This window comes from Dreissena polymorpha, chromosome 9 (genome assembly GCF_020536995.1).
Source record: "Dreissena polymorpha isolate Duluth1 chromosome 9, UMN_Dpol_1.0, whole genome shotgun sequence".
Classification (NCBI taxonomy): domain Eukaryota; kingdom Metazoa; phylum Mollusca; class Bivalvia; order Myida; family Dreissenidae; genus Dreissena; species Dreissena polymorpha.
This window is the reverse complement of record NC_068363.1, coordinates 100,282,658-100,310,495: the sequence shown is the minus strand read 5'-3', so window position 1 is coordinate 100,310,495 and position 27,838 is coordinate 100,282,658. Positions and strand designations below refer to the sequence as shown.

The 27,838-nt window shown below is 35.2% G+C and overlaps 2 protein-coding genes across 9 annotated transcripts; both read left to right on the top strand.

The window, feature by feature from the left end:
* Positions 1-27,563, top strand: LOC127845060 (tumor necrosis factor receptor superfamily member 16-like). Of its 8 annotated transcripts, none has more exons than XM_052375715.1 (8): positions 1-149; positions 12,373-12,682; positions 12,937-13,107; positions 13,483-13,620; positions 19,970-20,188; positions 21,427-21,468; positions 21,833-21,907; positions 22,428-27,563. In XM_052375715.1, the coding sequence occupies exons 1-8, from the start codon at positions 132-134 to the stop codon at positions 22,658-22,660; spliced, it is 1,206 nt and encodes a 401-aa protein (XP_052231675.1). In that variant the 5' UTR covers positions 1-131; the 3' UTR covers positions 22,661-27,563. The 8 variants fall into 8 exon arrangements, with proteins under 8 accessions (XP_052231675.1, XP_052231668.1, XP_052231669.1 ...); XM_052375708.1 differs by having other exon boundaries at positions 3-149; positions 12,184-12,682; XM_052375709.1 differs by having other exon boundaries at positions 14-149; positions 12,200-12,682.
* Positions 25,679-26,194, top strand: LOC127846317 (nestin-like). Its single transcript, XM_052377485.1, has one exon. The coding sequence runs from the start codon at positions 25,679-25,681 to the stop codon at positions 26,192-26,194; it is 516 nt and encodes a 171-aa protein (XP_052233445.1).
* Positions 27,564-27,838: the final 275 nt, after the last annotated feature.

Here is a 27,838-nt window from a genome sequence, read left to right as displayed (position 1 = left end):
GATAACAGTCGAGCTGAAATGGAAAGTCGAAAACACTTAACTGTACCTGGGTTTAATACGATCTATTAATAAATTTCATTAGTAATATCGTATTTTATTTACTAGTATAAGGCTATCGTGTCAACACGTATATGGGATCGGATATTCAAGTAAGTTAAACGTTACAAAATCGAATGTTTTTATAATATGAAAAATTAAATTTACTAAGTGTACTTAGTTGAACGCCTTCTAGCGTGACGGTCTACACCAAAATGTTCGAATCCGTAACCGTAACTATTTCTGTCGTTAAAATCGAGTAACGGATGTTATAAGTACTAATTGAGTATTACATTTAAAGACAACATATACACTTTTGGTCAATTTATTTCGCATAGCTTCTAATTTTGACGATTAACAGCAGATAGAATACCATGTTGAAGAGGAGGGTCCAGCAGAGTGATTTAGAGTGTGTGTTTATTGCCGGAATATGAACTATGTGACTGCGATTCAGATATAGTTATTAAGGGGTTTGATATTTCTATCTTGGGAAGAAGACTTTATGCTTACAACGTAGTTTCAAAGGTACGTGTTTATAATACTAACTGATCAATAATAGTTCAAGTTTATAGACTTGACGTTTTCAGCGCGTATTTGTGATAATCTATAAGGGCATTTTAGTATTGATAAACACATTTTGTAAAATGTAGTTCGTGTCATCAAATCTGTCTGTTGATGGTTTCGTGAAGAGATGTTGGTATCAATATTGTGTTGACGTACAGAATGAAAAATTCATTAATATTCATTAAATATCTATTAAGTGTTCTTTAGTAAGGCCGGTACTCACTGGCGCCACCTCTCTTTTGCGATGCATTTATAAATGAGCCGATGCAACTTCCGATGTGGCGCTAAGGACCGGATGAGAGGTAAATGCACGGATTATTCTTCATGAGTTTTTTTTATATGTTTTTTTTCAAAATGTTTCGCTTTTTTTCAACATCTAACAATGTAGTGCGATTCAGCGAAGATTAATTCATTCATAAATGTACATTAACATACAATCATAACGCATTTGGAAACGTGCGGATCTTTATAAGATGTGTCACGGTGTAGGTTTTGTAAGCAAGGCGAAACGTTTCCAAATCGGTTGTTGTTATATGTTGCTGTTCTTTTGTGGATGAATAAAACTTCGCTGAATCGCACTACTTTGCCCGATTTTTAAAATAATGCGACATCTGTTGATAAAAACATATTAAACAAGCTCACTCTGTAGAATTATATGTGAACTTTCAAAATATCCGGTTATTAGCGCAACCTCGAAAGAAGCATTGGCTGATTTAATAATGCATCGCAAAAAGGTGGCGCCCGTGATTAACGGCCGTGTATAGGTCATAAAGTGTTCAATTTGTTACTTCAGTTCTTCATTCTCATGATTTATTTTACTATTGCATTTGTTGAAAATGTATTGTATGATAAGTGAAAATATTAGAACCAGTTTTCTTTTTTTTAAGTTGGGAGTACCACATTTATTGTTTGTCTCTTGCAAAGTTATGTAAATTCAAAGAAGTTTTTTAATTATGAAATCGAAAAATCCACTTCGGGCTCTAAGACATAATAGTGATCAGCTAGGCAGCCCCAAATTGTGTTGTTAAAAGGTTTTCCAAATATATCTTCAATTCATAGGTAAATCATGATCTTTGTGTATACATATTCATATGATCTATTTATTAATCGATACCAAGTTTGCACATTTGGATTTGTAGCTTTTATAGCATTTGTATCTAAGTAAAAGTGTTAGTTCAAAAGTTAACCGAATAAAGGTAATATGTATTTTCTGAAAACCACGGAAGAGTGCCTTCTTTTTGGAGATGCATTTATTAACCCCCAAAGGATAGATCCGTGATGGCGCTAAGATCAGAAGTGTTTTAAAACGTCCCTGACATCTAGATGATAAGTGGGTCTTATTTGATTCGTCAACATATTGTGCCATAGTTTAACAAGAGCACCGCCTTGCGGGTGCAGACCGCTCATCTATTTTCTTTTTAAAGGTGAAGGGACTCTCATTTTCAATCACAAAGGAGGGAGGAGTGGAGTGAAGAGGGGTGTATAGTGTGGGGTTGTGGACATTTATTACATTATCTTCCAAAAAAGCGAAAAAAAAAAAAAAAAAAAAAAAAAATCGGGGGGGGGGGGGGGTATAGTGTGAGGGTGTGGTGATAATTTGTGAGATGATCTTAAAAAAAAAAAAAAAAAAAAAAAAAAAATCAAAAAAAAAATTTGGGGGGGGGGTGGGGGGGGGGTGGGGTGGGGGTATAGTGTGAGGGTGTGGTGGTCATTTGTGAGATGATCTTATAAAAAAAAAAAAAAAAAAAAAAAAAAATAGGGGGGGGGGGGAGGGGGGGGAGGGCACGGGGGATGGTTTGGGTGAAGTCTATTGTGGTATGTCAGGTAAGAGTAGTTTCATCAAAGTATCAATCAAATCTAATCATAAATAAAGAAGTTATGGCAATTTTAGCAAAATTTAATAATTTGACCTTGAGAGTCAAGGTCATTCAAAGGTCAAAGTAAAATTCAAGTTGCCAGGTACAGTAACCTCATGATAGCATGTAAGTATTTGAAGTTTGAAAGCAATAGCCTTGATACTTCGAGTGGATCGAAACACAAAATTTAACCATATATTAAAAGTTACTAAGTCAAAAAAGGGCCATAATTCCGTAACAATGACAACCAGAGTTATGCAACTTGTCCTTTTACTGTACCCTTATGATAGTTTGTGAGTGTTCCAAGTATGAAAGCAATATCTATGATACTTTAGGGGTAAAGTGACCAAAACATAAATCTTAACCAAATTTTCAATTTTCTAAGTATAAAGGGCCCATAATTCCGTCCAAATGCCAGTCAGAGTTACATAACTTTGCCTGCACCGTCCCCTTATGATAGTTCATAAATCTTGCAAGTATGAAAGCAATAGCTTTGATACTGTAGGAATAAAGTGGACCTAAACACAAAACTTAATCAAATTTTCAATTTTCTAAGTATAAAAAGGGCACATAATTCTGTCAAAATGCCAGTCAGAGTTACATTACTTTGCCTGCACAGTCCCCTTATGATAGTTAGTAAGTGTTGCAAGTATGAAAGCAATAGCTTTGATGCTTAAGGAATAAAATGGACCTAAACACAAAACTTAACCAAAATTGTCAATTTTCTAAGTATAAAAAGGGCACATAATTCTGTCAAAATGCCAGAGTTATCTAACTTTGCCTGCCCAGTCCCCTCATGATAGTAAGTAAGTGTACCAAGTTTGAATGCAATAGCATTGATACTTACTGAGAAAAGTGGAACTAAACGCAAAACTTAACCAAAATTTGCAATTTTTTAAGTATAAAAAGGGCACATAATTCTGTCAAAATGCACGCCAGAGTTATCTAACTTTGCCTGCCTAGTCCCCTCATGATAGTAAGTAAGTGTACCAAGTTTGAATGCAATAGCATTGATACTTTCTGAGAAAAGTGGACCTAAACGCAAAACTTAACCGGACGCCGACGCCAACGCCAACGCCAACGCCAACGCCAACGCCGACGCCGACGCCAAGGTGATGACAATAGCTCATAATTTTTTTTCAAAAAATAGATGAGCTAAAAATTGGTCAATGAAGTGCGATTCAACAAAGCCTAATTCATCCAAATCCAAAAAGGTTAAGAAACATACAACCAAAACCCATTTATAAACGCGAAGGCCATTATACGTTGTGGCCTGGTGGAACTTAAAACAGCTACTAGAGGATTGTACCTGTGCGAAGAGAACATTTCCACCCAATTATAGTAGTGATGATATCAAACAGTTGCTTTAAACAAACACATGTTGCTGAAAAAAAAACGGTTATTGTACACCTTACATATATTTTTGAATTGTCATTACAAAGTTGAGCAAATTCCAAAGGATAGGAGCTAAGCATAAACAATGGGTCGTTTAACCCTGCTTTAATTTGGCGGATCATGTTGATTTTAATTTTTATTCTGTATGATAAATCCGTTTTCCTAAAATATACATAACAAACACAAGGTCGATTCATAGACTAGATGTAAATATTCAGAGAAATGATCCACCAACTAAATTAAAACAAGTCAGTGACATGCATAATAAGATGTACGATACAATAATACCTAAAATGTGTAAAAACTAATATATTCAATGACTTCATACCAATATTTTAATTAATATTTTCTCGCGATCGCGCATGCGCATGAACAAATCTTGCTACCGGTCATGTGACATTAACAAAATCCGCGAATCTAGGGTAGTCGCGAATTTAGATGATAACTTGTAATAGGTAAAATGAACATCTGAGACACCTTCTGTTCTTAGCGTCATCTCATTGACTTTGGCTCCACCTCTTTGGGGAAATGTAACATAGTAGATCGACAATAAGACAACCTTTTGTCAATATTTGTGGTTGAAAGCAACGTTGTATGTCAATGTTCTGAGAGTGGTATGGATAGAAATATATCTTCAATGTAAATTAATCCATTCGCGGAATATGTTGATAAAACTTATAAAAACCAAAAACTTATAAACTCCCCACTTTCTAAAATTCTACAATTTAAAGAAGACCTGCTTGTGAAACACAATGCTACTGCGCCTTGAAGCCGCTCATAAGCTATTTTAGAGAAAAAATCTCAGTCCCGGGCCCATAACTTGGCAAAAATCGATGAACCGTAACGAAACTCACATTTCGTCTGTAAGTCATGTAGGTAAACTCACATTCCAAAAATTAGCCCAATATCTGAAAGCATTGGGTAAAATACTCGAAAAGCAGTTATTATAGAGACAATTTCCAAGTCCAAGGCCCATAACTTCACCAAAAATCAATGGGGCGGAACGAAACTTACACTTCATCTTCAGGTCATATAGGCAGACTAACACACCAAAATCAGCTCAATATCTGAAAGCGTTGCGTCAAAAAATCTTCGGAAAACGGAATACCAGACGGACAGACGGACTTACGGACGGTTAGTGCGACTGCTATATGCTATCCTATCGGGAGACATAAATTAAAACAAGTCAGTGACATGCATAATAAGATGTACGATACAATAATACCTAAAATGTGTAAAAACTAATATATTCAATGACTTCATACCAATATTTTAATTAATATTTTTTCGCGATCGCGCATGCGCATGAACAAATCTTGCTACCGGTCATGTGACATTAACAAAATCCGCGAATCTAGGGTAGTCGCGAATTTAGGTGATAACTTGTAATAGGTAAAATGAACATCTGAGACACCTTCTGTTCTTAGCGTCATCTCATTGACTTTGGCTCCACCTCTTTGGGGAAATGTAACATAGTAGATCGACAATAAGACAACCTTTTGTCAATATTTGTGGTTGAAAGCAACGTTGTATGTCAATGTTCTGAGATTGGTATGGATAGAAATATATCTTCAATGTAAATTAATCCATTCGCGGAATATGTTGATAAAACTTATAAAAACCAAAAACTTATAAACTCCCCACTTTCTAAAATTCTACAATTTAAAGAAGACCTGCTTGTGAAACACAATGCTACTGCGCCTTGAAGCCGCTCATAAGCTATTTTAGAGAAAAAATCTCAGTCCCGGGCCCATAACTTGGCAAAAATCGATGAACCGTAACGAAACTCACATTTCGTCTGTAAGTCATGTAGGTAAACTCACATTCCAAAAATTAGCCCAATATCTGAAAGCATTGGGTAAAATACTCGAAAAGCAGTTATTATAGAGACAATTTCCAAGTCCAAGGCCCATAACTTCACCAAAAATCAATGGGGCGGAACGAAACTTACACTTCATCTTCAGGTCATATAGGCAGACTAACACACCAAAATCAGCTCAATATCTGAAAGCGTTGCGTCAAAAAATCTTCGGAAAACGGAATACCAGACGGACAGACGGACTTACGGACGGTTAGTGCGACTGCTATATGCTACCCTATCGGGAGACATAAAAACCTCCGGTCTTTGCGTAACCTTGAAAGTATCGTTGGTTCGTTTATTAATGCATCTCAAAAAAGAGCTGGCGCCTGATGTTAACGACCGTGTTTAACTTCGCGTGCAGTAAATTACACACACCCGTTAGGTGGCAGTTTACCCTCACACTCGATATCAATGATAATGCTGCTTTACACATGGGTTTCATTTAGTTGGGTTCCCAACTGCATGTCCTGTTACAAAGAGATCCCTGTTTGAACATAGCTAAATGTGTATGCCGTTGGATTTCTTTTCAAACATTCAAAGTACGTGAAAGCAACATTAATTTAGAAATATATTATATTTGTATTTTATTACAAAAAAAAGTTATTGTTGTATCGGTTTATATTTGAAGTAAATTTAATTATACTGATCTGATTCGATTTTCTGAATGGCTTTCAAAATTCTTTATCTTAAACGTTCCAGCTGATTGCTTAATACCAAATATGCACACGGATAGATTATGTATTATGTAATGATTTAAAACAAACTTGGTATGATATTAAAAAGATTCAATCATATCTGTGTCCTTTGACAGCTCACAGTATTATTTAATTTAGCTTAAACACAACAATACATTTACATTTTATTTAATATTGCTTAAGTAAAAACCAAATAAAATGTAAACTCATCCTTTTAGAAAAGTATTAAGATATTGTAAGGATTTTGAACGGTTATAAGTGAACTTTTCATGACATCATACATTTTTTTATAAATCGGTTGCATAATCTTTGTTTTCCATAAATCTTTGTGGTTACCAAAGTGTCCATCTGTCATTTGTTAGGTAGCATTTTGAACGCTTAATTGCTTTCAATGGGTATAGATTATTTGACAAACCAATCTTATGGCATTATTTTTTTTCGAAATGATGTCGTCAACATAATTTAAGGAAAGGAATTAATAGGACCACTTCCAGGATTGATTTACATTTCATATTTCATTTAAAAGCATTCTATTTAAAGATCTGTCATTATTTGTCACTTCATGCCTACATTATTACACACCTTCAGGAAATGTGAAAGAAATGTCGCAAACTTTCTGAACTCGAGTAAATAAATAATGTTATATACTCAAACACTGTGTCAGATCCTTAATACTAGTAATTTAATCTTCAGTTTGAAAACGAAAAACCAAGCCAGTCGTTAATAAACCGCCTATCGATTCATAGTTGATCCAGTTATAACAAAAGACCGTCAAAATATGTAGGATTTGAACCTGTTAACATATCCCCTCTATGCATCTTAAAGCTATCGACTTTCATATCAGGTGCGGTATACGATTGCGTCGCCATTTAAAATAAAAAATATTTCAAACTATCATGTGTCGTGTTCTCTTGAAAATTTAAATAATATGTATAAGAAGTTATAGTTGTTTACGTTGCAATTTTTTCCTTGTCGTTCTAAACGACAATGATAATTGTATTAATTCTTTTTTTGTTTTTAGCACATTTTATTTCAAGATTGCAAACAAATACATAAAAACATATACAATATGAACAATGACACAATAATGTAATGCTATCAGACATTAACAAAAAAACTCTCCAAGGTTGTCTATGTAATTTTGTGTTGAAAAAAAAAAGATTGGAGAAAAAAAAATCCAGTTTGCATAGACAATTATGGATGTAAAAATTGTACTAACATATGAAAAGGCATTGAGAAAACATTAATAGATGCCTATAATTATATAAATATTTTTCATTGTGTGTAGACATACAGTGATACATAAATTGTAATAACGGATGAAAAAGGCACAGAGAAACAATAATAGGTGTATATAACTATTTTTTATGACGCATATTTAATTTTATTTAAGTAACGGTTCGCTATAAATTGCTTTTGTTAAAAGTTGTGGAAAAACTACAACAATCATCACGTTTAAAATTCTAAGTTAATGCGGCGACAATGGAATTAGAAAAATCCTATTCACTGTCAAAGTATTTTAAATCATGTTTTGAAATTGATTTTTTTCTCAAGTTATCAAATGCATATTTTCTGTATTTCTTCGCTCATGCACTGCTCGGAACGCAATGATTCCTTTTACACTTGCATAAGTTAAGTTTTTTAAATATCATTTATGGCTCTGGCAGACTTTGTTAAATATTCAAGGAGAAAACTTGTCATATAAAAGAAAGGAAAAGATTGTCCTGGCAAAACTTCATAAATAATTTCTTAAGATATCTGAATTCTCATAATAAATGTTCTAAATTTTTTTCGCTTTGTTTACAAAAAGAACATAGTGGATCATCAGGCATTTCATTTTATACAAAAGACTATTTGTCCAAGAAGCCTGTTAATTATTTTGCATTGGGACAATCGAACCTTCACAATGGCCGCTCCAAATTCAAATCATAATAGAAGACTTTTGTGTAATTATATGAATAACTGATTTAATAATGACACGACACGTGTTTTCACAAGTGCAATCTTTCCAATTGATGTTAAAATGCTTCGTTTCCAATTTTTCAGAATATTGTCCATGTTAACAATCTTTTCATCGTTATTTATCTTAACCATCTTTGACAGGTTTATTTATTATTTGCTTAAAGGTGTGTTATATCCTATTTCCTTTTTGTTTTAAAGGGGCCTTTTCACAGATTTTGGCATTTTTTTAACTTATTCATTAAATGCTTTATATTGATAAATGTAAACATTGGATCATAAAAGCTCCAGTAAAAAGTCAAGAAAAAAATTAAAAAAAGGAAAAGAACATTGCCCGGAGCAGGTTTCGAACCAGTGACCCCTGGAGTCCTGCCAGAGTCCTGAAGTAAAAAACGCTTTAGCCTACTGAGCTATTCCGCCGAGTACACATTCTTGACGTATTTTATACCTTATATACGCAATCTTCGTAGTTTCACAAAATTTAACGACAAAAACAGAACTCTCCAAATTATTCAATCGTTTCGCGTTGCAACGCTTTATAATTTTTAGGTTTTAAAATCGTCAAAAGATGCATATAATGGCTATATTAGAGCATGGTTAATGTTCAGTATTATTGTTTCCTCACAAATATCATAACTAAAACGAAAACTTACGAATCTGAAACAACTTTTTTCAATTTTGTCAATTTACCAAAGCGTGAAAAGATCCCTTTAATGGTATAATAACTATTTTTGTGCTTGCCAATCCATACAACACGTGTTGTATCAAAGTTTGCAGTTGAGCTTACTTAGTATCTGGGATTGCCTTTTTTTACATTCAGACCTGTATTACAGTAAGCGTTTCATTTTATGATTGTTTAGTACCGCCTAATATTATAGTAGTATCGTCTGCAAACTGGGACAATTTAGATTAAATTTCATGTATGGTTATACCTTTGATAGTAATTGTATATCTCAATACACGTGAACAACTTTACCGCAGAGGATTAAAAAATATATGATAGGGATTTTCCTTGTCTGCAGCCCTTCTCAAGAAAGTTTGATAAGTTACCACATTGAGAAACAGCTGATAAAGAATCTTGACGTTTTAATGTCTGGACCGAAATTAAAGAAAGAAAATGTATTTTGTAACAAGGACCAAGCCATGCCTTTTCGATGTCTATAAGGAGAAGTAAACCCAGGATCTTATTTTCTTTAGTAAAGTGCATAATATCATAAATTTATCTCCTATTTTCTTCTATGTACCTCCCTTTAATAAAACCAGTTTGGTCAGGAATATCTTGTCTAAATTGTATTAATCCTGGTATAAAATAATTACCACAAGGGCAATTTATTTATTTATTTGTTTCTACAACATTTCCTCGAAGATTTATTGTGTTATAAATATTTAATTTCTATTAACTGTTTGTTTAAAGAAAAGCTATTGTCGAGAATGTATTGTTGTCAGACCTCGGCGGTTTGTTTTGCGTTTTGGAAACGTTGAATGAACATTTTTTTTCCCACTTGGTATAGACAAGACGAGCGTTTAGGACAAGAACCATGACTGCACATGATTTGTCTCTGTTTTGTCTTGCTGATCTTTCTAATCTACGGTTACTGTGCATGTTTTTAACGTAGTACTAATAGTTTAAGTTTTAGATTTTATTGTTTCATTAATTGTCTTATAGCTATAAACAAAGGGTAGTTTTATAGTGTCTTGTTGATCTTTCTAATCTATGGTTACTGTGCATGTTTTTACGTAGTACTTAGTACTTTATAGTTTTGAGCGATTTCTTTTGAAATGTGTTGCAAAATGTATTCGTATCTGCGATACGTAAAATGTTCTTATGTAAAGCGCCTTTAAACGTGCACTCTTGCATGAAAAGGGCGATATAAATCCGGTATAATAATAATAATAATAATAATAATAATAATAATAATAATAATAATAATAATAACAGGAAAACTTAAGTTGGATTATCAATGAAATGTGCTCCTTTTCGGCTTAGTTTATTTTCTGTTTATTACTTCGTCCACCTTTTTTTAACCCACTTCAGGGTTGCAACTATATTAAATTATTGATCATCATTTGGGACAACATCCAACAAATCTGAAATACAATTTATTTGAATTTTGGTCCTATAACAAACTGGATATTGTTATATTTTTAAGTCCATTGAGCTTGTAAGGTATTTGACTTATTACATATTTGATACCTGAAATAGTTTAGTCCTGCAGAAAAGTGGCCTTTTTCACAACATCCGATATCGAGGTGTATAGAAAATGTTTAAGTGCTTTTTTGTGTGGGGGTGTGTTTCTGATAAGGAATCTAAATGATTCTGGGCTTGGATTCTTTAGTTTTTGGTGTTAAGAATTTCAAGATGGCGTCCAAGCTAAATTTTCAGTTTATTTGGTTAAACATATAGAATTGCATTATTTAATGCATTACTTTGTCGTTTTGATATTTTACAGCATATTATATATGAATAAATAAATAAGTAACTTGTGTCATATTAAAAAATTGTTTCTCATCGACAGCGTAAGTAATCTAACGGGCATGTTTTTTCATCTACTTGTTGCATTGTATTATATAAAACTGAATAACTTGACAAGCACAAAATAAAGATGGTAGTCGCGTTTGATTTAATGAGCACTGAAGTGTTGAACATGGGCTATCGCTTGTACACCCGCATTTTATCATTGTTTTGTACATTAGGTTGAGCTTAAGCAACCTATGATGTTAATGTACAGGTAAAATGGTGTTCTACGCATCGACCTTTCGCAAACCGTAATTACAGGGTTTTAGATCGTGGGTGGGGGTCTGCATCTAATGCGTTTTTCCATATACAATCCAGTATGTGAGCACGTTTCACATGTTCACATAATGTTTCGTGATTGGCGGCGAGCTTGCTATCGATGGCAGAGCCTTACCCGACTTACCTACCTTGGTTGCCCAAAGATTTTGGCTTTCCGTAGCATACTGAGACAAATCTGGTCGATTACTTCACAACTTGCTTCATTCTAGCTGTCTGCCGCCTAACAGTCGGATGGAGTTGTCTCCTACCCGCATCTTAATTACTCTACCCTTACCGATACCAAAATACCCAGCTTCAGTGTCGCATCCATGGATGAGCAGAGAGCCAGTCGGTCGCGATATTTCTATGCTTTTGGGCAGTTTTGTGAATGATTATTACCGCTTTCACTCTCACTGGTGATTCCATGATGTCCAATAATGAGATGTAGGGGAGAGCATAGAATTCAACAACAAAACAAACATGTCTGTATCATCAGCTACCACAGAAATGACAGTGTGTTCTGCTTCTACAGAATTTATTATTTGCCTTATCATAATCACCCTATTCGTGCATAAAGCATTATAAAACATACAGATCAGCTGTTTTTTGTTTTGTAACAACAAAAAACTTTAACATTTACTATACATCCTAAGTCCGGGTATATGTCACATTCTGCCGGACTAGTTGTTCAGTACGATGATTTTAGTGTTGTGGACAAGATCTATTACTCTGATTAAGGTCTACTCTGATTTTTATTTTGAATTTTCAGTACTTCATATAATTATTTTTTCAAGCCATTGTCATGACTAAATCGAAAGAAGTTCATTTGCGCGCTGCAGTGGTTCATTTATTGTTGAGTTTCTGTCAATTATGCGGATAATTACCACACGACCCAAGAATTGACGTTTAAGTTAACAAAGGAACGTCCCATTATTATATTTTGAACACATCACTTTTATTTGATTATCTATACGCATGTATTTAATTATTTATAATTTAATAAATATACATATATATATTATTTGATAGCGTGTATACTTTCAGATCTGTGTTTTTTTAGTACTTGAAATATACATCCGAACCGGCATAATTATGAATACACTACTTGCCAGCGATAATCTTCGCCTTTCGTTATCGAAGGTCCTCATGACATTCATCATGTTTTGCACCCATGTATTCGCTTACGGATCTGACGACATGTACTACCGCCACAATAACATAAATTGTATACAGTGCCAGCCGGGAACTCACTGGGTCGCAGACTGCGCGACTGACGGGGGATCAGCCGTGTGCAAACCTTGCCCGGAAGGCTTTTACATATCCAAATACAACCTGGCGTGGTTTTGCCAGAAATGCAGTGCATCATGTAGAAACACCAACCATGGTGAACAAGAGGAGCAGCGGGAATATGTTGCTCGGAATTGCACGAGTACCTCCGATCTGAAGTGTCAATGCAGGGACGGATTCTGGAGAGAGCAAGAAATGAATGGGGCCTGCCGCACCGTCACTTCCTGTGGTTTGGGATCAGGAGTGAAAACAATCGGTATTAGCGTTTTAAAAATACTAATATTATGAAATTTTTTAATAATTTCGGTATTATTAATGTATTTATTCATTGTTGTTATTTTAGAAATTAGTACGAATTATGGTTGTTTAATATATCGTAGCATAATAGTCGTAATATAGTATGCAACGCGTGTAAACAAAAGAACAACAATATTTTTTCAACCATAATGCTGCGTATTGATCTAAAATGTAATAAACATTATGTACCTTTTTTAATTTTGTATAATGCAGCCAGTGAAAACAGTGACACAGTTTGTGAAGTTTGTATTCATGGTGAAACGTTTTCAAACTCCACATCGACAAAGGAGAAGTGTCTTCCATGCTCTATATGTAGCAATCATCAAATCCTCAAGCAACCCTGCACCAGAACTGACGACACTGTCTGTATTGCCAGGAGCACAGGTATACAGACTTATTTATTCATATTTGGCTTGTTTGTTTGTTGGTGTCAGTAATATTTATTGTGTGCTTATGCTTGGTTCTCTTAGCGTATGTATGTATGTATGAATGTATGCGTGTGTTTTTATATGTATGTATGTTTGTATCTACGTATGTCTGTATTTACGTCTGCATGTACGTTTTGATGTTTGCATGTCCATTCATCCATTCGTTAGTTCCCACCTTCGTTTAAGTTATACATATTTTTTTCCTGTATTGATTCTTACGGTTTATTCTTCATTTTTTATTTTATTTCTTTTGGATTCATTTAGTTTATTGAATCTTCTACCTGTCACTGTCCGTTTTCAGTATTGTTTACACTTTTATCTCTTCCTTTAGATCGGGAAAAGTTATCTATTGGCCTTGGGGTAGGGATTGCTCTTTTCCTTATACTGTGCGCAGCATGTGGATGTGGCCTGCGTGCTATCTGGCGCTCTCGGAGTAAAAATGCAAACACAGAACTGCGACATGTCAATGGTAGGCTGTTAGGGTGTTAACACTCTTCTTAATGTTACATCTTTAGATTTTACAGTAAAATATGTAAGCCGATTGAATTAACAAAACGTAGCAACAGAACATTAGCTTGTCGAATACAATACCTTTGAAACGAACACACTCTCTAAGGGCGTTTATTTTTACTTTTTAGAGTTGTATGTATAGTTGCTGATTTTACGTTGTGATTAATTGTTGGTGGTGGGTTGGTGATGGATAGATAGATAGATAGATAGACTTTATTTTCCCCCATTCATTAAGAGCATAACATATAATACAGATTATAAGCAAGGAAGTACAATCGAGTATATACACATACAAGAGACCAAAATGAAACAACTCAATACAGCCATTTGATTATTTACAAAGATAAATAACATAACTAGATTTATATATAAATATTTGTTAATTCCTAAGGACAATAATAAGATTGAAAAGAGTATAGTAGACGTCCCCTTTTTTCAGTGTAACTTATTCGCCGAGGATATGTCTTAAAGCGAAGACGAAAATAAAGACATAGTAAGCGAATATACTTAATGTAAGTCACAAATTTTGCATTCCACGGAAGACTGCTACATAGTGTTAAGATACACTAAAATAGATTGGATCGACATGTCAACATCATATGTGTAAAATAAAAACTGACTCAGAGCGTCCAACAGCAGCGTTGCACAATTTAAAATGCACAAAATATGAGTCAACAGTTTCAGATATCATTTTCAGCAATATTGCACTTTGTTGTAAGCCATTTAAGTGGATAAAGCGCGAAAATTCCGTTATTCCGATGCATTCAATTAGAATTGTCCATAAATGTTTTCGCTTATCCTCTAGCAAGTTACAATAACACATCTTATGAACTACGAGATTTACGGTTTTCAAGCAACAATATCTGCATTTTCGTACAAACTGTCTAGACACAAACAAACCTATGCTATTCAATATTGTTTTACACGCGGTACTTATTTTTGGTTTGTCATTTGCTACTCTCAATAAAGGGCAGTAATTATTGGACTATATTACATGCAAGGTTACTCCCCATTGATCGGTGCCTTTGATGCGATTCTGTTTTTCGTTCTTTTTATGTTCATCACGACTTTTCGCTCAACTATTTTCTTCCATATTTTACGTTTACAAACTAATGACTCGGTGAAATAATAATTCAAATAAATGAAAGCACCATATATCAAAGTACTGACATTACTGGCAGGGCCGGATTAAGCTGCTCTGGGGCCCAAGGCTGCACATGTTACGGGGGGCCCTTTCCCTCTGGTCCCCTTCTGTATATTGAAAATCATACTTCATACTACAACTACAAAGATAAGAAAACTTGCATTTGAAAACAGTTGTTGACAGTTGCATTCTAAATATAGCAAAACAGGTTTAACAATGTATAACTATTTTATTAACTGAACTTAACTTACATGTTACATGTAACCGATTCCAGCCTATAAGTCTCTTCTACGACACTTTAGCTGGCCAAAGAAATCGATCAGCTGTATAAGGTCTTGTTCTCGGACGACTTGACATTCAATAGACAATGCCCCCAATGCTGTCAACCTTTTCTGACTCATGGTGTTCCTCAGTTGATATTTCACGTGTGATTATGTTGAAAATTATCTCTCACATTGACAGTTATTAACTGGAATTGTTAAGTATATTCGTACAGCGATGGCAAAGTTTGAAAAAGTTGTCTGTAGTTAATCTCCATCTAACTTAAGCAGTTCACTCATGTGGGTAATGGTTCTGTCTTGTTCCGCTTCTACGATGGCTTTGAACTGAACGGACGCGTCAACAAAAGACGCCTCAATGTCATCTGGATAAGACTCCACAAGATGCGTTGCACATTTCTGTAGATCATCCAAGGTGAGAGACTCAAACTCTGTCATGAAACCAAACAGTTTGAAAAGACCAGAATATGCGCTAAACCGCTTGCGAAGTTCAACAATGAGACAATCGACTATGCTGTAGCATGTGTGAATTCGAACATTGGCGCGTGCACTTAGCTCCGAATTCGCATCTGGTGTCGTATTCTCGTCACGAAAAAGTTTCTGTCGAATCTTACGCTTATAAGCATCCGTATATTCCGTGTATTGCAAACGTGTCGAGATGTTGTAATGACCATACGGGCAAATGGTTTAAAAAACAGCGAAACTAATGGTATTGAATGGATATACAACTCAGAAAAAAACTTGATAGCATAGTAAATCAAAGCGAACTGTAGTCTTACAATTGGATATACATCGGGAAACTGGTAAAATCACACAGACGATTTCTACTGCAATCCCGCTATTGCGTTATAAAGAAAATTCATACATTGGGAGACTGGCCTGCCGTTGGGGGCCCCCTTAAAAATCAGCCTTGTTAGCCTAGTGCATAATCCGGCCCTGATTACTGGTGTGACGATGTTTTTGAAGACGATGGATATACAAGCATCAATTTAAGTTTATCCACATCACCACAATTGTGTTATTTGGGTACGAACAAATTATTGGGTACAAACATTTTGGGTACGAAAAAATTATGGGAAAAAAATTTGGTACGAAAAAAAATTTGGGTAAAATAAATTGGGTACGAAAATTTTGGGAACGAAACAAAATGTGGGTACGAAAAAAAAATGGGTACAAAAAATTTTGGGTACGGAAAAAATGAAGGTACGGAAAAAATGGAGGTCAAATCAAATATCAAATAAATTTTATTTTGAGTCGGCAAGACAATAACAAATAACATAAGCTGTGAAGCTTTTGAACCGACTATACAACAAATGTAAACAGTAAAACAAGAGTAAATAAGCTAGTTAATAGTAAGACAATTACTTGGGTATTAAAATACAAATACATAATCAGAAGAAATACAAATACACAAACAGTCGATACAATTTAAGGCATACAACACAAATTAGACTACGGTAGACATATTCCTTACTTTCCTGCTGGTATTGCACTAGGAGGGGCAATTTAAGGCATGATATTATCATCATCGTGGCACGCAAGGGGTTAATTATGTTTAAAACAAACAAATCAATGTAAGGATGTAGATTAGCTGGACCAGCAGCAGAGTCAGTGCAAGAAGTTATTTATAATGACCAGGGAGTAATAAAGCATCGATGGAAACCAAAAGCAATATAAAGCAAAAATAAACGTACATTTGCAACCACAAATAAAACAATATGAGAGTTTAAAAGCTGTGTAGGAAGCTGCTGATCTATTCCTGTGGATAGGACTAAAAACTGCAATTAGAGAAAAGGAAATAAAAAACTGAACACAAAAAACCCACAAAAGTGCGACCCGATAAAACTTATCTAAGAACGAATATCATCTCAAATCAGATTTGGGGTGAACTGATCAGCAGCTTTCTCACAATAAAACACGTAACATGGCGAAAAGCAACACAACTATGAGCAACACAACTATGAGCAGACACAGGCAAACTAATATATTAAAGCAAAATAAAATACAAAAGCAAAAATAAAATACAAAAGCAGAAATAAGGACAGCACAAGCAGCCGAAGAAACAAAACAAAGGAAGCAGTGTGGCATGCCGCTCTAGATCTGTGTGCCAGCTATGCGAGCCTATGTGACATTGCATGCTGAGCATTTACATTCTTTACCATTCCAGTGCACAATAAAGCTCTTAAATTGATTAAAATTGCTCGCTTTTCTGAAGCTTTCTGGAAAGGAATTCCACAGAACTGGAGCCGCATGCCGGAAACTGTTACTACCGTACTTTGATGACTTAACCTGGGGAATCTCTAATAAGTTGGTGTACCTGAAATGGTAACAAGAGTCACGTTTAAACACTAGGTCATTTAAAACAGGTGGTGCCATGTTATTTATAATTTTGAAAGTTTCAAGTGCCATAGATCTGATTCTTCTGATATACAGGCTAGGTAGATTAATACAGGCTAGGTAGATACGGGGAAGAAGTACCTTGGGGAACTTGACCCACAATCGCACATTTTCGGCCCTTTCCGGCAAACAAAATGTAAGCCAAATATGTAAACAAAGCGGTAGCCTGTCAGGAATGTTTGAATTAACGAAGAAAATCGTGTATTGACGTAAGTTTTTTTGAAGAAATGTGCAGAACATATATTAAATAAGCAATGGCGATATTTTTCTCAGCCACATAATTGTTAATAATTTGATATCACAAAATGAAAGTGAAAGTAGAACTGTCAAAAATGACAACCTGTCAACGTGTTGTTTTTGCTAGCACGAGAGGGCGATCACACTCAACGTGTTCACATTTTTACCATAGGCTTTGTCAACGCTCTTTATAGTATGGGTGGCTTTGTTATTATTTATTGCTATCATGTAACTGCATTCATGATTGCGTATATGTTTACAATACACAAAGCATAAATAATGATATAAATATACTGATTGAGCTTATAACAATATGAGAACTATAGCCAGGTCAATTAAGGACTTAAAATAAAATTGCGTGTGCTGATTTCTTGAAGACCTGACCATGCATGTCCTAGATTTCAAAATCAAGGCCCTGGTCTGACACATTGGTAACATTAAGGCTAAACTGTTACCAGCTTCTGAAATAAGGTTTTATTAAACTATGTAAGGAAATCTAAATCAGGCACTGACTTTCCACACTTCTATAATAGCAAATCTGGATTTAGGTGGTCTTCAATGGTACATTTAAACTTTAGCTCTGTTGCATGAGTGCTGGTAAAGTCAAGTCACATATATAAATCTAGGCCATGTCATAATCAAAGTGCTCTGTTGCATGAGTGCTGGTAAAGTCAAGTCACATATATAAATCTAGGCCATGTCATAATCAAAGTGTCAAAGACATATAAAAGATGCGCTCATTAATTATTGTCCAATTGTTTACTACTGCTGTGAGTTTTTATATAATATAACTGATGACGATCGTGTCAGAGAAAATTCACATTATCTTAGTATATCAGGTTTAGGAGCCTTTAGATAACACAGTTGGTTAGTTTTCAATGTCGCTTCTGAGGATAAAACCCGCAGCGCAACCTCCTGCAATCAAAGTCGACACTCTACCACTAGGCTTTTAGGAAGATCCTGAAATTGTTCGATCCCTCGAGAGCAACCAAACCAAAAATTAAGGCAATATTTCCAACTCGGTTTTATTGAGGCGGTTCATGAGCGACAATAGAGCTCGATTGGTCATTGTCGGCTCAGGTACTACTTACATGTACCCCGGGTACTCTTAAGTATACTTACATGTACCCCGGGTACGGTAGATATACGTAATCGTACTCGGTCGATATTAGACTGTACCCGAGTTGTACTCCCGCCCAAAATCCTATGTCGTAAGACGCCTAACCGATTATCTTAAACAAACTTCTCTTTTAAAAAAACTGCACTAACATGCTTTGAGTATGTGTTCCGATAATATAGAGGCCATTTTACAGAAAATCGACATAAATGTGAATCTCCTATGATATGTTGATATCGGGTATCATAGTCATTCAATAAGTCGCGAAATGCTCGAATACAATTTTTAAAGCAAAATGTGACTTACATTGATAACAAAAATACCAGTATGCCAGTTTTGCCGTGTCAAGGTGTCAAGATCCAGAAAGTTCTTCATTTGTATCGAATATATCCTTCGAATTCCATCCGTTGTTGTCATAAGCAGAGATTTAGTGAATAAATAACTGAACTATCCTAAATGACAGTTTCTAAATAGCCAAACAAGCCGATTATTGCTGTAAGAAAGTTTTGACACGAGTGTCAACATTCTCTCATGGGCGCGGCCATTGTTGTATGTTGAGGCACGAACGACATCTCTGCTAGGAGAATGTTATCAATGATAATCAGCGAGGTATGCCGATTAGAAAAATCTCAATCGGACTGGCTCGGTTTTTTAACATAGGTCGCCATTGTGAAGAATTTTTTCATGGTATGATAACTTAGACGAGCTGCTTTACTGAGGCAGCATCGTCAATTATTTATTAATTATTGCTAAAATTCATCTGACGTAGTTTAATCGCCACAGTCGAGGGTTGTTTAAAATAGTGTGCTACAGTTAAATCATCATAATAAACGTCCAATAACCTTCCTGTAAACATTTGACATTGGTACATATGAACATTTTTACATTTTATGAAATTTAGAATAATGCAGTACAATTATTGTATGAATAATAAGTGTCGACGGTTTAGTCAATTTTGCCAGCCGTAGTCCCGTTATAAGGTAGAGCATAGTAGAATGCTTATTCAATTGAACAAATAGCAAGATAATGGAAACCATACTGTCATAAGGCCATCAGTCAATCTGATTTGCTGACGTGAATTAGTTTTAGTTTATGCTAACTATTTTGCATTCTTTAATGACTTGACGGTCAGCAGGTGAACACCACGAACTTACCAGAAGGAATACAAACCGGCATGACGAAACCAATGGACATGCAAGGCACGAGATGCTCAATGAAACGGTGGGCCAATCAAACGAGGAATCTGTTTACGAACCTGTATACGAACAAGATCAACAAGAGGTTGAGGATGGTGCCAAAGGAAGTCAAATCAATGAACATGCTCAGTGCATTGCTGCGGAAACAAATGAACTAGGTTTGGGATATATTACATATACCACGTTTTTTAACTGCAAAAGTAAATTTTAATGAGCCTATATGTGACTAAAATTGTTTCATAAAGAGACTTGTACGCAGATTTTCAGTTTTTCGTAGAACTAAAATACTTGTTTTTGTCTAAATAATAATAAAAGCAACAAAACTTAATTTTAATTTGACCTATTGAAGCATCGGCTCACGTGCTATCACTTGACTAACGAAGCTGTTGATTTAAATATCATATTTTAAACGCTATTTTAGTAATTTAAATATTTTCCACGATCGGCGAAAAGCGTTACAAACGCTTTATTTTTTCCCGATTTTTAACCATTTCAATAGGCGATTATTTATAAACGAACGTATATCTTAAACAGTGTCTCCCTCAAAATGCTCTTTGTGCTCGTCTTAAAATAATATATAAAGTCTTTTTTTAATATGTGACTTTTTGTTAATTACCATTTGAAAAAACTGTGATGTAGTCCCTGTACGTCGAAAATTCTGATTTATTATACCCAAAGATTATGTATTATTGGCAATTATTGTATAACACTATTACGGAAGCGTATACGGTACACCCCAATAATATGGTCATGCCAGATTAGTTTATATCGACTTACTGTGAAATAACATGGTTTGTCGTCATAGTTGTGTAGGTTTTTCCCTCTTAATTTTTCTCGCCATAACGACATTAAGTTTAAGTCTCGACGTAAATGTTTCCGGCTTTTCACGAAACAATATTTGGTCGACATGATCTACGTCGACAAATCAGAATAATTTTTGGCGTCATGCTCTTGTGAAAATGACTTGCCATCATAGTTTAAGTCGACACCATGAGTTATTTTTTACGCCATGACACATTTTTCATATCACGCCGTCATCGAATGTTGACATTACAGCATTATTATCTTCTAGACGAAGTATAGTTCGTCAATATTAACTTACCACTGACCGACATAAATGTATTAATCACGACGATTAAACTTGTTTCATTAATGGAGGCGATTTGAATCGATCTAAGTTTTTCACACTGTTGTTACCTCGTTTAACTCGTGTAAACATGCACAGACCAAACATAATGCAAATATACACTTCAAGCGTATAAATGATGTTGTTTTAGTTCACGAGTGCTAGTTCAATGTTGTTAATCAAGTACAATATACCCCCGCATAATGTTTAAAATCCTAAATAGATAAAATTGATAGAATGCAGAAATGTTAATATTGTTTTTGCTTTCAGGCCAATATGATGCCGATGATGCTTTAAAATCGGAACTGTTTAGTAAGTAATACACGTGTCCATTTGGTCAAACTAATACCGTGCTTCTGCTAGATGCTTATATTTGCAGAGTTTCATTAATATAAAATTATTGTTATTACAATTACACTAATAATAATAATAACAAGAAGAAGAAAAGAAGAAGAAGAGGATGACGATGATGATAATGATGATGATGATGATGATGAGGAGGAGGAGGAGGAGGGTGATGATGATGATGATGATGATGATGATGATGATGATGATGATGATGATAACATTAAAATACTTTTACTACTACTAATAATAATTATTAAAGCAATTATCATGCCGTTTCCGGAAGCAACGATGGTCATGTTTACGTAATCGTTTTGCTTTCATTTTGCAGTGCAAGAAGTCTATTGCGCACTTTCTGCAGAAATGGATTCCAATTACAAGACATTCTTCCGTAGAAATGGAATAAGTAAATTGTTGTTTTACTGTTGTACTTTACTGAGTAGCTACTTCATGTTAAATGTCAAACACTAGGTAAAATATTCTCCACTTAAACTAGTTAGCATTGAGATTTTATTTCAATTGAATGAATGTTTAAATACCTAATTAAAGTAATGCCAGAGCTCTATTAAGAATATTACACTCGTTTAAGGGTTCTCCAGAAAATCTCCATTATGATTATAAGCTGCAATCGTTTCTACTCACTGAGGGTTTTCTGGTCTCAATTGTGCTATCTCCACAGTGCATTGGCTTTCACATGTTTGAATCCTTCGTTCTTGTGTGAGCAATGTTCAAACACAGCATTAATCAGGGTATTAAAAGCAAAATGAATATGAAACGTTGTCCCTTTATTTTGCACGATTTCATTGACATGTCGATTTTGTTATCTAAACAATGTCATACTTTTGGCGCAATCAGCAGTTTTTGAAAGTTGCTTTATATGGGTTTTTTTTAAATTCTGGTATAATGCACACTTTTCATATATTTAGGTGAAAGAATGATCAGCATTATCGATTTAGAAGAGAGCCGAGTGCGTGACCGATGCTACAAGCTTTTCATTGATTGGGCAAAGAAACAGGAACATATAGTTTCGCTGCCAACTTATGAAGTCCCGTTAGAACTTATAAGAAGATTGGCAGACATGTTTCAACAAGACGAGGATTTAAATAGTTCGAAAACTTGCATTGCTATATTGGGCCGATTTGAAATAAAATGGTGTTAACTATTCAAGTCAAGTAAAGCTAACACATTTGTTTAAACTGTTCATTTTGAAACGAAAATAATAAAGTTTATCGGAAGTGGAAACAAACGCAGTTTATGTATACGATTTCTTTTATAATAAGACAATTTGGAGATTAAGAACTTATCATCTCATCTCCGACTGTGGTCCCGTCAGGAACATAGGCTGCCAAACAGTTTCCTCCAGGCGTATCGGTTCTGCGAGAGTCTCTACATCTGTCTCGACATTTGCCCATCTGCTTTACATCTGCATCAAGGTGTTTCCAGGCCGCCCTCTCTTCCTTTTTCGTTTGGGGCTCCATGTTGGAGATTGCCTTTTCGTGTTGGATGCAGGCCTTTGAATGGCGTGGACTATCCATCGCCAACGTCTCCAGAGGAGGTCTTCTTCAGCGAGCTTTTGTTTTGTTCTTCTCCATAATTCTGCGTTTGAGATCCTGTCTGACCATCAGATTATGGGATGTTATTGAGGTTACTTTGATTTACACCTGAATTGTAATACAGGCTTCGTTATGGTATTGACAGAGAATTGCACAGCAAATAAAAAAGTGTTGTTCTTGCTTCAATGACCATCTTTTTCCACAGATGTATTGACATTAACAATATATGATTTGGATGTGTTTTCTGAGTTATAAAAAACAGCAAGTATAATCATGTTTTGTTCTATTTGTCGATGATTACCACATGGGAGACATAAACATACAAAACACTAAACTTTAACATATTCATTGGTAAAGAGTTGTCTTCTTCTTAACTTATAACAGGCTCACTTAAGAAAAATATATGATCACTGACAACAATAGAAGATTGGGATCAAATATGATTTTTTAATTGTATTCTGCGATATAACATTAATTGTAAAAAAATATGTTTTAAGTATTATATGCAATCTAACTTTTATTGTATATGATTTATATTTTGGCTAAAATGCAAGATCTAATTTTTTTGCTCGTTTAGCGTTTGCATTGGTACAACGGTCATTCTTAGATATTTTTAAAAATCGTTATGGAAGTTAAACGTCCAAATAGTGAAGTGTTTCAAGCAAAAAGACTGAAAAAAAACACTCTCACGTTAATATCGGGTACATCCGAATATCGGAAAATACACATTTTCACTCAAACCATTTTATGTAATAATCATGTACTTACTTTTTCACGTAACGTCATGGTAAAGCATTAAAAGAATGCAAAAAAATAGACAAGTATTCAAATTTTGCACACGCTACCCAAGGCCAAACGCTCCTAGTCAAAAATAATTTATACATACTGTGCATGAAAATGTTACACCTCTTTTCACATGCGAGTCCCAACGAAGGATACATACATGGGTAAACACGATGTAATTGTAGGCAGTTAACGAGCTTTTACATACATCACACATTTTAAATAGTTTCCAGTATATAATAAACTTGAACTCGTACTTTTATATTAATGGTGTACTTCAATAAACTACTCTGTTATCAAGAGCTGATTTTGAAAATGAAAACAATTAGTATATTTTACCCTGAAGGTCGTTTTAATTTATCTTAATACAGATTACTAAAAAGATTCGAAACGGATCTTTTTCTTGCAGTTTCTTTACCTATATTCCTGTTTTTATTGATTTTGTTTTTAAATATTTGTTGTGTTGGTTGTTGTTGTATTTTTTCTTCACAATAATCGAATATCACTGATATGCAAATGTTTTTAATGCAGATTACTCGATGGGTTCGAAAACGGATGTTCCTTTCAACTGTATTTTCACTGACTTTTATAAGCCATAGAGATTCTTTCTTATATATGATTTTGTCGTTGTTTTGCAAATCTTAACTTTGAAAACAGATTCTGGTCACAACAAAATTGTGTTGTAGTTTCGCCGGAATATTGGTAAATAAATATTGCCGATCGTTACCTGTAATTTCTTAAAAGTAATCTTCAAAGTCTTCAACTATTAATTGATTTTCTTCTATGAAAGTTCGTATAATCTCAGTTGCTGATTTAACAAATAAGATCACATCCACCCTCACAATAAATACAATATTTTTAATATTGATTAAGTCCTAATGATTTTTGACGATGCATTTCATTGTGTAATTATATAAATTATATTTGCAAACATGTTGTCACAATACATTTATGTGCATAGTATTATATGACCTGTCGAGCATATGTATTGTTTGCATCTATTGTATTATTAGTAAGCGATTTATTTCAATGCGATTTGTGTTAGTTGTTAGTAGTTGTGAATTTATATAATTTATAATTGCTCATATGTTGTAACAATACATTTATGTTTATTTGGTAACTTCGGCATCCGTTCACACTCGATCATCGTTGTATTTTCAGTATAGGTACTAATGTATACGAACGGAAAGAAGCAAAATTTGCTACATTTCTTGCTCAAGAAAACGCCAATGGTCTGGGCCAGATTTGAATAAATTATCCACTTTATCAAATTTCGATATTCAAATAATGTGTTATGCATAAACACTTTTTATAATGTGTTGTAAGCAAATATCCGATGTGTAGAGTGTATTTAAGGTTGCTTTGAAGGTCTATGTAAAGTGTCTTATAGTTCAGTAGGAAACCAGTTTTATGGAGACAAACGTCCTTTCATTACACTTACAAATCAGGCTGGGGAAACTCACCTAGCCATGTAAACATGGTGGTGTTTATGAAACAAATACATGTAGTATCTCAACGAGTAACATATGTGCAACCGATTTTACACTTTCGGAACAACGAATAACAAGATTGTACATCAAAGCTGGTATTCCCTTAAATAGGCTATGTGCATTAATACCACTACAAGTTTACTTGTGGAAAACGCGCAAAAAAACGTACCTGTGCATGGATTTAATCCAGTTAAAAAATGTTGTTATCTTGAAGAATTGAAGACATGGGTGACGAGACTTCTACTGATTGGGAACAATTTGCATAAGGCGTTGTGTATAATGAACCGGAACCTGAACTGTATGATGAATCGGATTTTGACATTGAGAGCGAATTCACATCCCATTTTCTTAATGGTGGCTCTAAACGAACACCCACTTCTCGCGACGAAGGCTCTAAACGAACACCCACTTCTCGTGATGAAGGCTATAAACCAACAGCCACTTCTCGTGATGAAGGCCCTAAACCAACAGCCACTTCTCGTGATGGAGGCTCAAAACCAACAACCACTTCTCGTGATGAAGGCTCTAAATCAACACCCACTTCTCGTGATGAAGGCTCTAAACCAACAGCCACTTCTCGTGATGAAGGCTCTAACCAAACACCCACTTCTCGTGATGAAGGTTCTAAACCAACAACCACTTCTCGCAATGAAGGCTCTAAACCAACAACAACTTCTCGTGATGCAGACTCTAATCCAACAACCACTTCTCGTGATAAAGACTCTAAACCAACAACCACTTCTCGTGATGAAGGCTCTAAACCAACACCTACTTCTCGTAATGAAGGCTCTAAATCAACAGACACTTCTCGTGACGAAGGCCCTTAACCAACACCCACTTCTCGTGATGAAGGCTTTTAACCAATAACCACTTCTCGTGATGAAGGTTCTAAACCAACAACCACTTCTCGTGATGAAGACTCTTAAACAAACAACCATTTCTCGTGATGAAGCCTCTAAACCACCGACCACTTCTCGTGATCAAGGCTTAAACCATCAACCACTTCTCATGATGAAGGCCCTAAACCAACACCCACGTCTCGTGATGAAGGCTCTATACCAACAACCACTTCTCGTGATGGAGGCTCTAAAATAACAACCACTTCTCGTGATGAAGGCTCTTATCCAACAACCACTTCTTGTGATGAATGCTCTAAATCAACAACCACTTCTCTTGATGAAGGCTCGAAACCAACAACCACTTCTCGTAATGAAGGCTCTAAACGAACAACCAATTTTTGTGATGAAGGCTCTAAACCAACACCCACTTCTCGTGATGAAGGCTTTAAGCGTTCACTCACTTCTTGCGATGAAGGTTCTATACCAACAACCACTTCTCGTGATGAAGGCTTTTAACCAATAACCACTTCTCGTGATGAAGGTTCTAAACCAACAACCACTTCTCGTGATGAAGACTCTTAAACAAACAACCATTTCTCGTGATGAAGCCTCTAAACCACCGACCACTTCTCGTGATCAAGGCTTAAACCATCAACCACTTCTCATGATGAAGGCCCTAAACCAACACCCACGTCTCGTGATGAAGGCTCTATACCAACAACCACTTCTCGTGATGGAGGCTCTAAAATAACAACCACTTCTCGTGATGAAGGCTCTTATCCAACAACCACTTCTTGTGATGAATGCTCTAAATCAACAACCACTTCTCTTGATGAAGGCTCGAAACCAACAACCACTTCTCGTAATGAAGGCTCTAAACGAACAACCAATTTTTGTGATGAAGGCTCTAAACCAACACCCACTTCTCGTGATGAAGGCTTTAAGCGTTCACTCACTTCTTGCGATGAAGGTTCTAAACCAACAACCACTTCTCGTGATGAAGGTTCTAAACCAACACCCAATTCTCGTGATGAAGGCTCTAAATCAACAACCACTTCTCGTGATGAAGGCTCTAAACCAACAGCCACTTCTCGTTATGAAGGCTCTAAACCAACAACCACTTCCCGCGATGAAGGCTCGAACCAGCAACTACTTCTCGTGATGAAGGCTCGAAACCAACAGCCTCTTCTCGTGATGAAGGCTCGTTTGAATAAAATGATTTTTAGAGTCGGTCAGTCCGTCTGTTCTGTGTTTCTGTATATTGTCGCTCGAAATATTCAGTTACTTAAGTGATTAACTTTGCAAACATATTAACCCAAAGATGAACGTGCGTTCATAACAATTTTTGTTGTGTGTTTTTCCCAAAATTACCGAAATAAAGCGGTTTTTATCAATTACAGTACGTTTTAGAGCTTATGCGTGCTGTTTGAGTGTTAAACTGAACATACAAATTTACTTGTGTCACGCGCAGCAAAAATGTATTGTTGCTATAGAGTAAGAGTTGCTATATTCAGAAACATATAAGAGAGCATGCGAACTTGCGAAACGGGGTATTTTGGTAATTGTTGTTCAGGCAACTGAAAAATTACAAAGCTTTACAAAATAAAGAATATTAACATTGGTCGCGCGCAACCAAACAGTAAAGTCCCTTATTGTTATTGTTATTTGTACA